Source organism: Pyrus communis, chromosome 7 (genome assembly GCF_963583255.1).
Source record: "Pyrus communis chromosome 7, drPyrComm1.1, whole genome shotgun sequence".
In the NCBI taxonomy this organism is placed as follows: Eukaryota; Viridiplantae; Streptophyta; class Magnoliopsida; order Rosales; family Rosaceae; genus Pyrus; species Pyrus communis.
In genome coordinates, this window is record NC_084809.1 from 7,757,552 (window position 1) to 7,771,358 (window position 13,807).

The window sequence follows — 13,807 nt, forward strand, 5'->3', positions numbered from 1 at the left end:
TAATCTCCAAAAAGATAGCATATATCAAAAGTAATATCAACTCGTATTGATATTTAATTGACATTGACCAAATATTTATAATTGTATATTTTGAGTGGGATTTGGATCCTCTTTTGAGTTTAGAGAGCTGAGCCTCCTCAGCAAAACACGTGAACTGTTGGATTTTGATTCAACGGCTACAAATAGGAGATCTCTTTAATAGTTATAATAATTTTAATCGTTACATCAAAATCTAACTGTCAACATGCTTTGCTCAGGAGGCTCAGCCCCCTGAGCTCAGGAGAGAATCCAAATCCTTTTGAGTGTATCAAACACTGTAATTTTGTATTTTTTGAGAAAACAACAATTATATCCCCAATTTTCCTATTTTACTCTTACTTTTGATACACAATGTTTACATAAGGAGGACAAAGCAGAAATTATGTAATATTAAGATAAAATATGTACTTATTAAGAGAAATTATCTCACCATCATTTTTTCATACTTTTTTTTTAAATTTTTAAAACTAATCATACTCCTTAATAAAAAATAAAATAAAATTATTCACACACACAAAATATATGCTTATCTATAAATAAAAAATAGACGGTGGTAAGCAAAAGTGGTGACATGTGATGTAAATCTTAGGCCCAAACCCCGCATGCCACATGTGATCCATCCACCGTTACCTGACGTTTAATGACCTCCACTTATTTAAATACTCGCGATTTCCGCAGATTTTTGGTGATCCTTCCCTTCCGTCAAATAACTACTAATATTAACAGATGGTTGAAAGTTCTATAATACCCTCTCTCCCGTGCTTGAGGAATTTTGAATTTGAGGTCGGGTTTGCGTAATTAACACCAAAATGTAAGGGTAAATGTGTCCCGATATATCATCAAAGCTGCCACTTCCCGAGTTCCCACACTCCACTCTCTGCCCTCTGCAACTCTCTGAAATTCTCTCTCTGGAATTTCTTCTTCCATGGCGTCCTCTTCGATGTCAGCAGGCGGAGTGCTCACGTCCCGATCGTCGGTGTTGCCGAACTCGAAGCAGAACCATAACATCAGCCGCCTCTCGTTCAGCGGCTCTCATCTCTCCGGGACCAAAATCTCCGCGCCCAGCACCTGTTTGAGGAGATCGCCCACTAACAGAGTCCCGCCGCTGGTTGTGTCTCCCAAAGCTGTTTCCGATTCCAAGAACTCTCAGACGTGTCTTGATCCCGATGCGAGCCGGGTGAGTAATTCATTTCTCTCTCTATCGCATTTGACGCTTTTGTTATAGGCATTAGCATAATGCGTTCTTGTTTTGATTGAAATTTTGGGAATTTTGATTGTGTTGATGTGTAGAGTGTGTTGGGGATTATACTGGGTGGGGGAGCTGGGACGAGGCTTTACCCATTGACAAAGAAGCGTGCGAAGCCTGCTGTTCCATTGGGAGCAAACTACAGGTTGATCGATATCCCAGTCAGTAATTGCCTCAACAGCAACGTATCCAAGATCTACGTGCTGACCCAGTTCAATTCCGCTTCGCTCAATCGCCATCTTTCTCGTGCTTATGCTAGTAACATGGGTGGCTACAAAAACGAAGGCTTTGTTGAGGTTCTTGCTGCCCAGCAGAGCCCAGAGAATCCCAATTGGTTTCAGGTGATTAAACGCTTGTTTAGTAATTGTGGGGTTGTGTTGGGAATCGGGTTTCGATTGGTTTTTGAGTTTGGATATTGGGTTTTGGTTTGGTTTTTGAGTTGGATATTTGGTTTTGATGGTTTGCAGGGCACCGCGGATGCCGTGAGGCAGTATTTGTGGTTGTTTGAGGAGCACAATGTGTTGGAGTTTTTGGTTCTTGCTGGGGACCACTTGTATAGGATGGACTATGAGAGGTTTATTCAGGCACATAGAGAAACTGATGCAGACATCACTGTGGCTGCTCTGCCCATGGATGAGAAGCGTGCTACCGCCTTTGGTTTGATGAAGATTGATGAAGAGGGAAGGATTATTGAGTTTGCTGAGAAACCCAAAGGGGAGCAACTCAAAGCTATGAAGGTGAAAGATCCACTTGCAAATTGTTTAAATTATTCAGTGCATTACGTATTTGTTTCATTGTGAATTGGAGCGCTTGTGGGTTATGTTGTGTAATTGATCACCGATACAAAATGTTGTTTCTGTTTTGTTTTAGGTTGATACTACTATCTTGGGTCTTGATGATGAGAGAGCTAAAGAGATGCCTTATATTGCCAGTATGGGTATATATGTTGTGAGCAAAAATGTCATGTTAGATCTACTTCGAGACAAGTTTCCTGGTGCAAATGATTTCGGGAGTGAAGTTATTCCAGGTGCAACTTCCATTGGTTTGAGGGTAAGTTTTCATGTTGTATTTTAATCTGTACTTTTTATGTTACGATCTATCAAAAGAGGTTCTTTTGCATCGTCCACTTTGGGGGAAAAAGATTGGAATAATTGTTAAGTGTATTGGATGGACTAGTCTCAAGCTCTTGTTCAATTGAAACACCCAAGTTCTATTAAATCTTGTTATGCAGAATTAACAATCGGAACTTCATTATAGTCTGGTATTACACAATTGCAAATATCGTTCATTGAAAACTGAACAAATCCCTTTCTACTGAAAAAGACGACGTCCTAAATTGATTTTATATGATAGTATTTCCCAGTTCCATACGTTCTTTACCCTGCTTCCCTTCATCCAGATATTCAGCCACTGGAATACTAATTAGTAATGCCTACAGGTTCAAGCTTATCTGTATGATGGCTACTGGGAAGATATTGGTACCATTGAAGCTTTCTACAATGCAAACTTGGGGATAACAAAAAAACCAGTTCCAGATTTCAGGTACCTTTTATTCTTTAACTTGTTTGTTATCTGTTTTGTTGGGCCAATTGATATGTTATGCTATCAGTTTGATCTCGATTTAATATTCCTGCCTAATTTCGAACTTAATACTGTAGCTTTTATGATCGTTCATCCCCAATCTACACCCAACCTCGGTATTTACCCCCATCAAAAATGCTTGATGCTGATGTCACAGATAGTGTTATTGGCGAGGGATGTGTAATAAAGGTAAGTTCCTTGTAGAAATATTCATCATTTTGCTAAAATATTCCATTATAATGTCATATCCTAGTCCCTTGTTTTCTTCGATTTCGGAAACACTTACATCCATGTGCTATTGTTGAAAGAAATAGAGATCAGAATAATGTATTGCAGTCCTGCTCATTTGACCCAACCCTATTTTTTTCGTAAACACAGAACTGTAAAATTCACCATTCAGTCGTTGGGCTTCGGTCTTGCATAGCGGAGGGTGCTGTCATTGAAGACACATTACTGATGGGAGCTGACTACTATGAGGTATAACCTGCTTCTTTTTATTTTAAGGCATGACCCAATAAAACATGTTTTCGTTTTATCAAGATGAATGGACTTCCCTTCAAATATTGTCACTGTAGGGTTGACATTTCTATGGGTTAGATAGATTATACTGATGCCATTCTTGTGACTGCCCCAGACTGATGCTGACAGGAGGTTTCTAGCTGCAAAGGGTAGCGTTCCAATCGGTATTGGCAAGAATTCTCACATTAGGAGAGCTATAATTGATAAGAATGCTCGAATTGGAGAAAATGTTAAGGTGAGGATATTGTCTGCATAACATGATCTTTTCAGTTTATTAATTTGAAGTCTAAATCTTATAGCCGATTTGAAACTTATTAAATGGAAATTTAAAACCGATTCCTATGTGTACTTCCTATTTCCTGCTTACATTCGATGCCAAGGTCGTGTTGGACATACATTCATATTATAAATTTATTCTTCTTAGTTGATCACACGAAACAGTTTATATTTTATCTTTGTGAAACTGACCATCGATGATTATGAATTACAGATTATCAATATCGACAATGTGCAAGAAGCAGCAAGGGAAACAGACGGATATTTCATAAAGAGCGCGATTGTCACAGTGATCAAGGATGCCTTGATTCCTAGTGGAACGGTAATCTAGCCACCTTATTTTCCGCTCGTTTAATGCTGACAGCGGAGGTTCTTTCTAGTTACTGGGCTGAGAGGAGCCACAAGTACGCTGCTACAGCAACTTAACGAGCACTTTGAGCGGTTCTGTCTTCTGTTCATGTAACGTACATTTCAGTGAACTACGATGTAATTATTGAGGAAGAGACCTCAGGAATTTGCTCTGTAGATGCTCCACTTCTATCTCAAATAAAAGTTTTTTTGTCAATTGTTCACCTCACATCTTACAATACCTTACGAAGTCACTCGGGAAAGTGATGCTCGAAAACTAGAACACTTTATTGCTCAAGAAACATCGTAATCATACCCATGTTCACAGAATTTAGTATCTGAAACTTCAAGATTATGACATTGATACATCCTTTATATAAAACTACACAAGTGAAAAAGGTCCTAATGTGATCTACGAAAGGAAATCCTCGATGGCTGAAGCTCCTTGGCTGACAAGTTTCGGCAACTTCATGACAATGCTTGCGTTTTGAACCTTGAGGATGAATTTTCTTTTGGGTTTAATGCTGTGCTTTGGTTAACACCAGGTTGAAGTGAAATGCCGACCACATAAATTACCATTGACGTACAAATTGGTCGATTCCATCCCACTCATCAACCATTCTAATGCACACATATAGCACATTCTTGACCAACATTGCCATTACCTGTAGAAACACAATCAGTTTCGTATAATTAGTAAATGTTATAGACAAGAAATTGGCTTCCGAGGCATCAATTTTCAATTGAGGAATTTAGGATATGAGAGTGAATTGGTTACACCATGTGTATAAGACCACACAGCTCAAATAACAGGGTTGCATGTACTTGACAGAAAGTTGGGATAATATTAATCATTACTGCTTGAATTCCTTAGTTTCTATCGAAGGCTAGAAATTGACGATAAGTGAATGGCGCAGGCATTATAATTTGATTTTGCAGGCAAGAAGTAAGATAAGATTGTTAATACCACTTGTTACAAGGTTTCGAGACATCCCAAACCGTTAGAAAGTTAGAAACATACTACTCAATGTCCTTTGGCACTAGCTATAACAAAATCATTCTACGCGGATGCACATCTGTGGATAATCTAGTGGCCAGTTTTCCAATTGAATATAAATATAGTTTGAGCACGTGGTTAACAAAGAAAGACTAGCTACAATATCTTTACTATTATGGCCAACCCAAAACCCTTCTGCTTCCAAAGTGCTCAAATATGATATAGAAAACTAAAAATCTACATAAATATTGATCCACATATTTATTCTACAAAAGTATAAAATAAATGAACTGCGGATACTGTAGTTACCTGTTTTATGCGAGTCCAAAGTGATGTTCACCTTTTTCTAGCTTTTTCGCAAAAGTACCTCCTCCATTTATCCTTAAGATCAACTGGTTGACGGGTTACATGAAACACATTATGACCATGTTCCAAAATTTCCTTCCACTGCATCTTTCCATTTGATGTTCCATAAAGTCTCACTCCCTCCTGGAATCGAAGACTACTTGAGTTAGATTTCAACTACTTGAGAAATCAGGAGAAAGTGCTGAGCTCAACTCACTCATGCAACACCATTTTTTATACCCTGGCCAGCAAAGTTTTTAACCTCTTTCTGATTTACCCTTGCAAATTTCTGAAGTAAATTTTTTTAAAGAACTTTTCACAGTCCGGGGAAAAAAACACAACTCAGCATATATAAGGCTACGTACAAGACAAAGAATTTGAAAACTTTGACACTGCCAGTGATTTATATCATTAATATACGTATGCTTTAAGCTTGTTTTTCTTTATTGATACCAAGACCTAATTTACCCATAAAAGTCCCCACTGACACAGTTTCGCCATTGAGACAAGTAAGAAAAAAGTTGGTTTGGAGTTGTATTTTGTAGATTGTCCTACATTTCCAAAAGCGCGTGTCATGATCTAGCACATGATATGTCAATATAAATTTCCACTCATCAAAGGTATATAGAAAAATCTATGATAGCTGACTTAAACTCCTAACCCAATTTGTTTTCCTTCCTAAATAAAAGAGAAAGGGAGAGATGTATCATAGAATGCAGCAGTACCAGTTTCTAATTGTGGCCAAATTTGATAAATAGAGATAAATCAGGTTCACGATACTGTTTAGCAGGAATTTCAACATAATTGGCTGACACTATATCAGATGATAAATCTATTCCATAAAGGCAGGAAGCCAACAAGAAACAAATACCTTTAACATTTTTAACTCTTCATCTGTCCAATCTAATCTCTTCCGCTTCCCGTTAGGAAGTACCAAGTTTCTGCAACAGAATAGGAGAAATAAATGACCACCAGTTAGTAATTATGAGAATATCAAATGACCATTTTCATAGTTACATACCACACTCCATACATAACCTCATAAACACTAGACTTAAAATTGATAATACAACTCACGGTCACCTTGAAGACTCCTGAATTTCTCTTTCCCTCTTGGAAAAGGTTTTAGCATTTGGAGGCTGTTCTTTCGTTTTAGCTTTTTGTTTGAGTTGCTTGCTTCGCACCAGAGGAGACCCAGTATCTAACTTTTCAGATTTTGAATCAACAGTGGACTTTCCAGGCGCCTCCTTTTCTACTGATCGTATCTGTTCTTTATCCTCACTTTCGCCCTCATTCTCCTCAGACAGCCTTATACCATCCTCCTCATCTCTTTGGTCGAATCCATCATGTGCGTTATCTTTATTTTCTTTCCCCAAGCTCCTCCTCCATTTATCTTTAAGATCAACTGGTTCACGGGTTTTGTGAAACACTTTATGACCATATTCCAAAATTTTCTTCCACTGCATCTTTCCGTTTGATGTTCCACAAACTCTCACTCCCTCCTGGAGCCGAAGATTACTTAAGTTAGACTCCAACTACTTAAACAAATCATATGAAAGTACTTAACTCAAATGAGTCATGCACAGCATTTTTTATCCCTAGCCAGCGAACTTTTTTTCGTTTTTCTTATTTACCTTTGCAATTTTTTTCAAAAATTCTTTCAAAATCCAAAGGAGAGATAGAGGTTAGGGAGAGAGAGAGTCAGCACTTAAAAGGCTATGTAAAAGACAAAGAAGTTGAAATTTTTATAGAGGTGTGCTTTAAGCTTCGTTTTCTTCATTGACATTTAAGGCCTAATGTAGGCATAAATAACCGACTGTCACAGTTTCGCCATTGACACAGAGAAAACAAAGATTGGTTTGGAGTTGTATTTTGTAGCTTGTTTTGTTCCACATTTCCTAAAGTGCATGCCATGTCAATATATCCTCTCATCCAGGGCATAATAGCAATATGTATGATAATTGACTTTGACTCCTAATCCAAATTTTCCACCCGAACAAGGCAGTATCACTTTCTAGTTGTAGCAAAAAAAAAAGGTGAATTTAATAACTTGAGAGATGAAATCAGGCATCGTCATACTGTTGTTGGGAAGGAATCTAGACAATAGTTAGCTGATAAAATTTCAAATGATGAAACATATTCTGGAAAATCAGGAAGAACAATACCTTCAACATTTTTATCTCTTCATCTGTCCATTTTGATCTCTTACCCTTCACATTAGGAAGTACCAAGTTTCTGCATAATAGGAGAAATAAATGATTACCAATTAATAATTGTATGAGAATATCGAATCATTCCATCTACTCTTATCATATAAAACATATCAAACAACATTGATAACCTCATAAACTATAGACATAAAATTGACAACATAACTCATGATCACCTTGCAGACTCCTGATTTTCTCTTTCCTTCTTGGAAAAGGTTTTAGCTTTCCCCTTTTGGTTTTTAGCATGCTCCTCTGCAGACCTTGTTTGACGAGATGATGATTCCCTTGATGGAGAGGGCACTGTCCTTAAGGAAGCTACATTTTGAGGCTGTTTTATCCTTTTACTCTTCTGTTTGAAACGCTTCTTCCTCACTAGTGGAGACCCCGTATCTAACTCATCAGATTCAGACACGACAGTTGAATTTCCTGGCACCTCCTTTTCTACTGACTGCATTTGTTCTTCATCCTCACTTTCGCCCTCATTCTCCTCAGGAACCTGTTTACCATCCTCTTCATCTCTTTGGTCTAATAATCCATGTGCATTGTGATTATTTGTCATTTCTTGTACACAACAACTACTCTGGGGCTCTGTCTCCTCTTCTTGTTCTTCATCATCACTTCCTCCCTTGCTCTCCTCTGACACCCTTCGACAATCCTCCTCATCTTTTCGGTCTAATCCATCACGTGCATTGTCGTTATTCATTGTTTCTCTTGGCTCTGCATCCTCTTCTTGTGTCTCTTCAACAATTTCCTCCTCATCAGGGTCCTCATCTATGCTCTCCTCACCCCTTACATCTTCAATCTCCCTCCTCTGGTCAGTTCCCCCTTCTGCAGCTCCACCTCCTTCTACTCCCACAGACTGACCCCGAACCTCAACACCACCCCGCCCGCCCTCCTCACACCCACAATCCTCCCCCTCTCCTGCATCAATAAACTTAGACAACACACTCTTGGACACCATTACCTTCCTCCCCAACTCCCGACACCGAAAAAACTCCCGCTTATACGCGCAATACGGGCAGTAAAACTTTCCCAATTGATCAAAAACGGGCCTTGCACACATGCACTCCTCATGGAGAGCAATTGGGCATCCCTTCTCACTACAAACCAACAATTTCCTACTTCCAGAACCACCATCGTTACACCTAACACAATTCTCTACTTCTAACAATCCATCCAATTCCATAGATTCTTCAACACCCATTGTTCGAATTGTACGACTAAGAACTCACACCAGCATCATAATCCGTCAAAATTGTTGCAGAAAAAGAGGGAAAATATTTGAAATTTGAGGAATTTAGAAGAAACCCACCTGAGGGAAGATTCGAGGCGGCGCTGCAGTTGAAATTGTGGAGGTTTTGGCGGGGAGGGGGCGAGGATAAACTGTCCGGCTTTTGCGCTTCCTTTGAAGCTCTCTCGGTGCGACCATGCGCTCGTACTGTGCAAGATAGTGATACGACGTCGTATTAGTGATGAGGTATTTTGCCGAGTGAGAATATTTCGTATGAAAATTTTGAGCTAGCTCCATTTTACTGCCTTCAAATTTGATATTTTTAAAAAAGAATCACGAGGTTCTAGTTTTTATATTAAACTTTGAATTTTTGAGTTTTATAATTTACACCTTTTGCTTCTTTGATTATCTAATCTTTTATTAAATTGATAAAAAAATTTTATCAATATAATGTAAATGGATTTGCACGAGCTCTTATAAGAATCTCACATTTATTATGTCGTCAATTTAATAAAATATTAAACAATTGATCCAACCAAGCACATAAATTGACATGATTTTAATATATTATACTGTAAAATGAGAAAATTGAAATTTCATGGTCCATTTTGAAACTCCACAAACCTCAACACGGTCAAATGTAGTTGGCCCGAATTCTTTTGTTCAATTTTTTGCATGATCTCATCTTGCCTTACATATTCCCCTTCATCCAGTACTTTTTTTTTTTTTTTTTTTTCTATTAAGTAAAATTGTGAAGGAGGGTTTCGAACTTGTGAGTTTGGGTGCGATAGAGAATTCTATGATCAAATAAACTACAAGTACCTTATCATTCATTTTTAATTATAATTGGACAATAGTCTACTATTAAAGTTGAAGAATATGAGCCATGAGATAGTTATAATTAATAATTCATCGAATAATTGAGTAAAGTCATACAAGGAGCCTATACAATATGTCACATCCCGGTTCGGGGCAGATCACTTTCCGGGCCTGCTCCACCACCGTAGTACGATATTGTCTGCTTTGGGCTTACCATTCCCTCACGGTTTTGTTTCTGGGAACTCACGAGCAACTTCCCAGTAGGTCACCCATCATGGGATTGCTCTAGCCCCCTTATCGCTTAACGTCGGAGTTCCTACGGAACCCGAAGCCAGTGAGCTCCCAAAAGGCCTCGTGCTAAGTAGGGATAAGAATATACATTTAAATATCACTCCCCTGGACGATGTGGGATGTTACACATTATCTATGACACGAGTTCATTACTACGGTGACGTTTCGTGCCCATAACACAATGACATATGTATAAAAGGTAACACATATCTTTGTGCTATTGGCACATGATGCTACATAGCGATGAACTTATGTCATGCAAGTCCGTCTCTACAATAAACAAGTCATAATAATTTATTGAACACATCATCCACATGAGTCAAAAACTTATGATCTCTCTTACTTATAACTAGAGAAAATACTGCTAAAAGAAGGTAGTAATACTTCATCTACGTAGCTATCATTTCCTTTTCTATGTCCTTGTTCCTATCATTTCCTAGTGTTCCTAACCAACTGTACATGATTTTCAAAATCAAATAGAGAGAATATATATGTGTTTATTGTACATCTAAATTCGAATTCTCTTTCTCCAGCTTAATTCAGGTTTAAAGAAGAATAATATTGCTGGTATAAAGAAAATTCCCAAGCGGGATAATTTTGTTTGTAGAATTTAGATCTTAATTACATGGTAACTACACATTAAAGCTCTTCAACATTTTTAGTTAAAATCATTGCTATGAAATAATTATATTTCTTTCTGTAATTGTAAATTATTCTAACAAGATTGTTACTAATAATTTTATGGTGGATTTTTTCTCACCACTCTTTAAGTGGTAATGCTGACCAGCCTAGTTATTACCATTGGATGAGTTTAAATTTTAAAATTTGTATCTATCCATTACACATATATCGAAATTTAAATTAATCGAAAGATGATAAATAGGGTAATAAATATCACCATTACTTGGTATATTACCAAAATTTTATAATCAAGAACTTGATAGCAAATGTACCTGGCCCAAAAAACAGCACTATTGCAAATGTGAGACCTTGTGGATGGTAGTGGTACCTCTAGCTAGCAACTATAAAATCATAGTTCTTCTGGTGTTTTTTTTTCACAGAGAATTAAAATTTAATTTTCTCCAAATTAACAAGCAATATAGCATGGCTTGGTTCAATGGAAGTTCAGCACTGCTACTAGTCACGCTGGTTTTGTTCACCGTCACCATTTGTGATGCATTCAAGACAAGACATGTTAGAGTCACAAATAATTTGGAGGGGGGCCAGACCCTCAAGCTTCACTGTAAATCCGAGGACGATGATCTTGGTCTCCAAACGCTCGCGACGAACGCCTCCTTTGAATTCCACTTCAAACCTAGCTTTATCACCATAACGAGGTTTGATTGCAGTTTTGAGTGGCCAGGTGCATCGCATTGGTTCGAAATATATAATCATGAGAGAGAGAAAGTATATTGTAGCAAGTGTTATTGGAGTGTTACCACAGCTGCTCCGTGCAGGTACGACTGGGACGAGCAAAAGTACAGCAAATGCTTTATGTGGAGTTAATCAAGTCAATTAATCTAGTTTTCTATGGTTAAATTGGAGGTTATGTAATGGAAGATGAACTAGTATTCACATGTAATAATTTATATCGGGAATAAATTATAAGGGTTCAATTGTTATATTCATTTATTTTTGAAAGTTTATGGTGACATTTCACATGCATTTCATGCATATAATTATGTAATGTCATACGTAAGTTGTTGTAACATATGACACTATTTATTCACTGGCTATTATCTTGTGGAAGATGTGAAGGGTAGAGCTTTCCTGCACTAACATGCCAACCTCCATACATATATACTAGACTTGTTCGATATGAGGTTATTAGCCACTATTTTTAGCGTAGGTTGAAGGAAAAAATAATAAGGGCAAACTTGAAGGTCAGAGAAAACTTATCAATTCCAATATTTCTCAAAACGGGAGGATTAGAATGAAGATGTTTCCTTTAAATCTAATCCTCTTAAAATCGTCTCAATATAAAAAATTATTTTCGTTTATCCTCAATATACATTGAATTTGGAGGATAATCCATTCCTATCTAGTCCTCTATACCAAAGGAGGCCCTTGTGTGCTTAGAAGGAAGTTGTTGGAGGACAAGGGATAAGAGAGATGGTGTGAACCGTGTGGTGTAAAAATTTTAAACTCCATTGATTGCAAGAATTATAATTTCTTTATTTATCCATTTGGTAATGGACTACCTAGTTCGATAAAAAAAAAATAATAACAAAAAATTACCTAGCTAGAATTGTGCAGAAGGATTTTACTGCAGATTTGGAAATATTCAGCCAGCACCATAATTCTTATCTTTTATCCCTGATTCTTTGTATATATCCATGAAGTTTGGTCCTAATCTATTAGGTTCTATGAACCTCATGTATTACCATAATCATATCATTCCAGAAAAGGTCACTATACCAAATGTGAAACCATAAGAAACCTTAACTAGCAACTACAAAAGAACGAGGTGCACTGTGCACATACTTGTGCATCAGTTTTAATTTCCATCAAGATAAAATTTCTTCAGGAAAACTAGCATGGCTTCGTTCACTGGAACCACATTGTTGCTGGTGCTGCTTTTATTTTTCACAATGACCATGTATTGTGCGGGAGTAGATTCGAGAAGACACATCAAAGTGACAAACGATTTGGGCGGAAACTCAACCCTAACCGTCCATTGCAAATCCAAAAATGATGATCTTGGTGAAAAAGTGCTTGCCCTTCATGATTGGTTTGAATTTAGCTTTCGACCTAACGTATGGGACAGTACGCTATACTACTGCAGTTTTGCATGGCCAAATAATTTTAAGTGGTTCGATATATACATAGACAAGAGAGACCGAGATGATTGTCGTTTGTGTTACTATAGTATAGTACCAAATGGCCCATGCAGGTTTAATTTTGACACCAACAAATATGACAATTGTTTTAAATGGAACTGAAAATTAGTTTGATTGTTACAGTACTCCGATCAATCTTTCATTTTGGTTTTGATGTGAAATGTAAAATGATATCGTATGATCGTATCTGCATTTACTGATTTATATCTTTGAATAAATAATAAGAGATTGATTGTTATTTATTCTTTTTACATGAGTTTGATTTTTGCTTGAGTAAATTGATAAGAAGAGATTTTGTTTCTTTTTTACAAGCAGACCTTGATTGTTGTTGGAGGGCCATGAGTTTGAATAAATTGGTATAAGGTAATTTCTAAATGGAAGGGTTAAACATAGCTTCATCCAAAATTATAGCTCAGCAATAACTAAAACTTATTCGACACGTGTAGACATGGATTACATCTAATGCTACGACATAGTGCCGCCCTCTCGCATCCAAATTCAAGTTGCCTAGATTATCGCCCTATAAAAAATATATTAAAATACAAATGATTAAAAACTTGATGATAGCCCTCACTTTGAAATTGCAGGGAAGCTAACATTAGCTAACATCAGAATTTACCTTGGTGATCCAAAATCTTGGAGGAAGCTGGTTCACAAGTTTTTTGTTTTTTTTTGAGCCGGTATTATCTTACACTAATGGGAAATGGAGTGTACTTTGCCTCATAATCGGTTAGCAATAATGTGGTTTAAATTTGCATTTGGTGAAAATCGAACCTAAGACCTCTTACTTACAAGTGAAAAGAAATATTATTATATCATCATACTAAGTGGCAATTGGATCACAAGTTAAGTACATAACTTTTCTTGAAAAATCAAAAATTAAATTTGTTACTATATACTTATATAGTATTACAATTTACATTTAAGTAGTATTTTTTTGCATTTATAAGTAGAGGTAAATGTTGAATTTGATATCAAATTATTGTGGTTGTTCAATTACGCAGCTCAACCCAAATTTTATTATGAAATTGCTTTTAAAATGATTGAAAACACTTTCGATAAAAG

General features: G+C 37.0%; 2 protein-coding genes across 2 annotated transcripts; one reads left to right on the top strand and one right to left on the bottom strand.

The window, feature by feature from the left end:
* The first annotated feature begins 741 nt into the window (after positions 1 to 741).
* Positions 742 to 4,238, top strand: LOC137739855 (glucose-1-phosphate adenylyltransferase small subunit, chloroplastic/amyloplastic-like). Its single transcript, XM_068479577.1, has 9 exons — positions 742 to 1,216; positions 1,330 to 1,626; positions 1,753 to 2,022; positions 2,156 to 2,335; positions 2,724 to 2,827; positions 2,944 to 3,055; positions 3,245 to 3,343; positions 3,501 to 3,620; positions 3,876 to 4,238. Exons 1-9 carry the CDS (start codon positions 965 to 967, stop codon positions 3,990 to 3,992), a joined length of 1,551 nt encoding a protein of 516 aa, XP_068335678.1. The 5' UTR covers positions 742 to 964; the 3' UTR covers positions 3,993 to 4,238.
* A 35-nt stretch (positions 4,239 to 4,273) lies between these two features.
* Positions 4,274 to 9,036, bottom strand: LOC137739854 (uncharacterized). The gene is made up of 7 exons (XM_068479576.1): positions 8,874 to 9,036; positions 7,738 to 8,781; positions 7,517 to 7,586; positions 6,435 to 6,853; positions 6,223 to 6,292; positions 5,316 to 5,495; positions 4,274 to 4,674 (listed from the first exon to the last, which is right to left on the bottom strand). Exons 2-6 carry the CDS (start codon positions 8,763 to 8,765, stop codon positions 5,343 to 5,345), a joined length of 1,740 nt encoding a protein of 579 aa, XP_068335677.1. The 5' UTR covers positions 8,766 to 8,781; positions 8,874 to 9,036; the 3' UTR covers positions 4,274 to 4,674; positions 5,316 to 5,342.
* Positions 9,037 to 13,807: the final 4,771 nt, after the last annotated feature.

What these genes read in the sequence shown, in the direction of transcription:
- LOC137739854 (XM_068479576.1), bottom strand. Translation starts at nt 8,765, where the DNA reads ATGGGTGTTGAAGAATCTATGGAATTGGATGGATTGTTAGAAGTAGAG. An exon ending in AAGAGATAAAAATGTTGAAG is followed by an intron (nt 6,854 to 7,516) that starts GTATTGTTCTTC and finishes CTTCGGCTCCAG; the next exon opens with GAGGGAGTGAGAGTTTGTGG. An exon ending in AAGAGTTAAAAATGTTAAAG is followed by an intron (nt 5,496 to 6,222) that starts GTATTTGTTTCT and finishes CTTCGATTCCAG; the next exon opens with GAGGGAGTGAGACTTTATGG.
- LOC137739855 (XM_068479577.1), top strand. Translation starts at nt 965, where the DNA reads ATGGCGTCCTCTTCGATGTCAGCAGGCGGAGTGCTCACGTCCCGATCG. An exon ending in TTGATCCCGATGCGAGCCGG is followed by an intron (nt 1,217 to 1,329) that starts GTGAGTAATTCA and finishes GTTGATGTGTAG; the next exon opens with AGTGTGTTGGGGATTATACT. An exon ending in TGGGAGCTGACTACTATGAG is followed by an intron (nt 3,344 to 3,500) that starts GTATAACCTGCT and finishes TGACTGCCCCAG; the next exon opens with ACTGATGCTGACAGGAGGTT.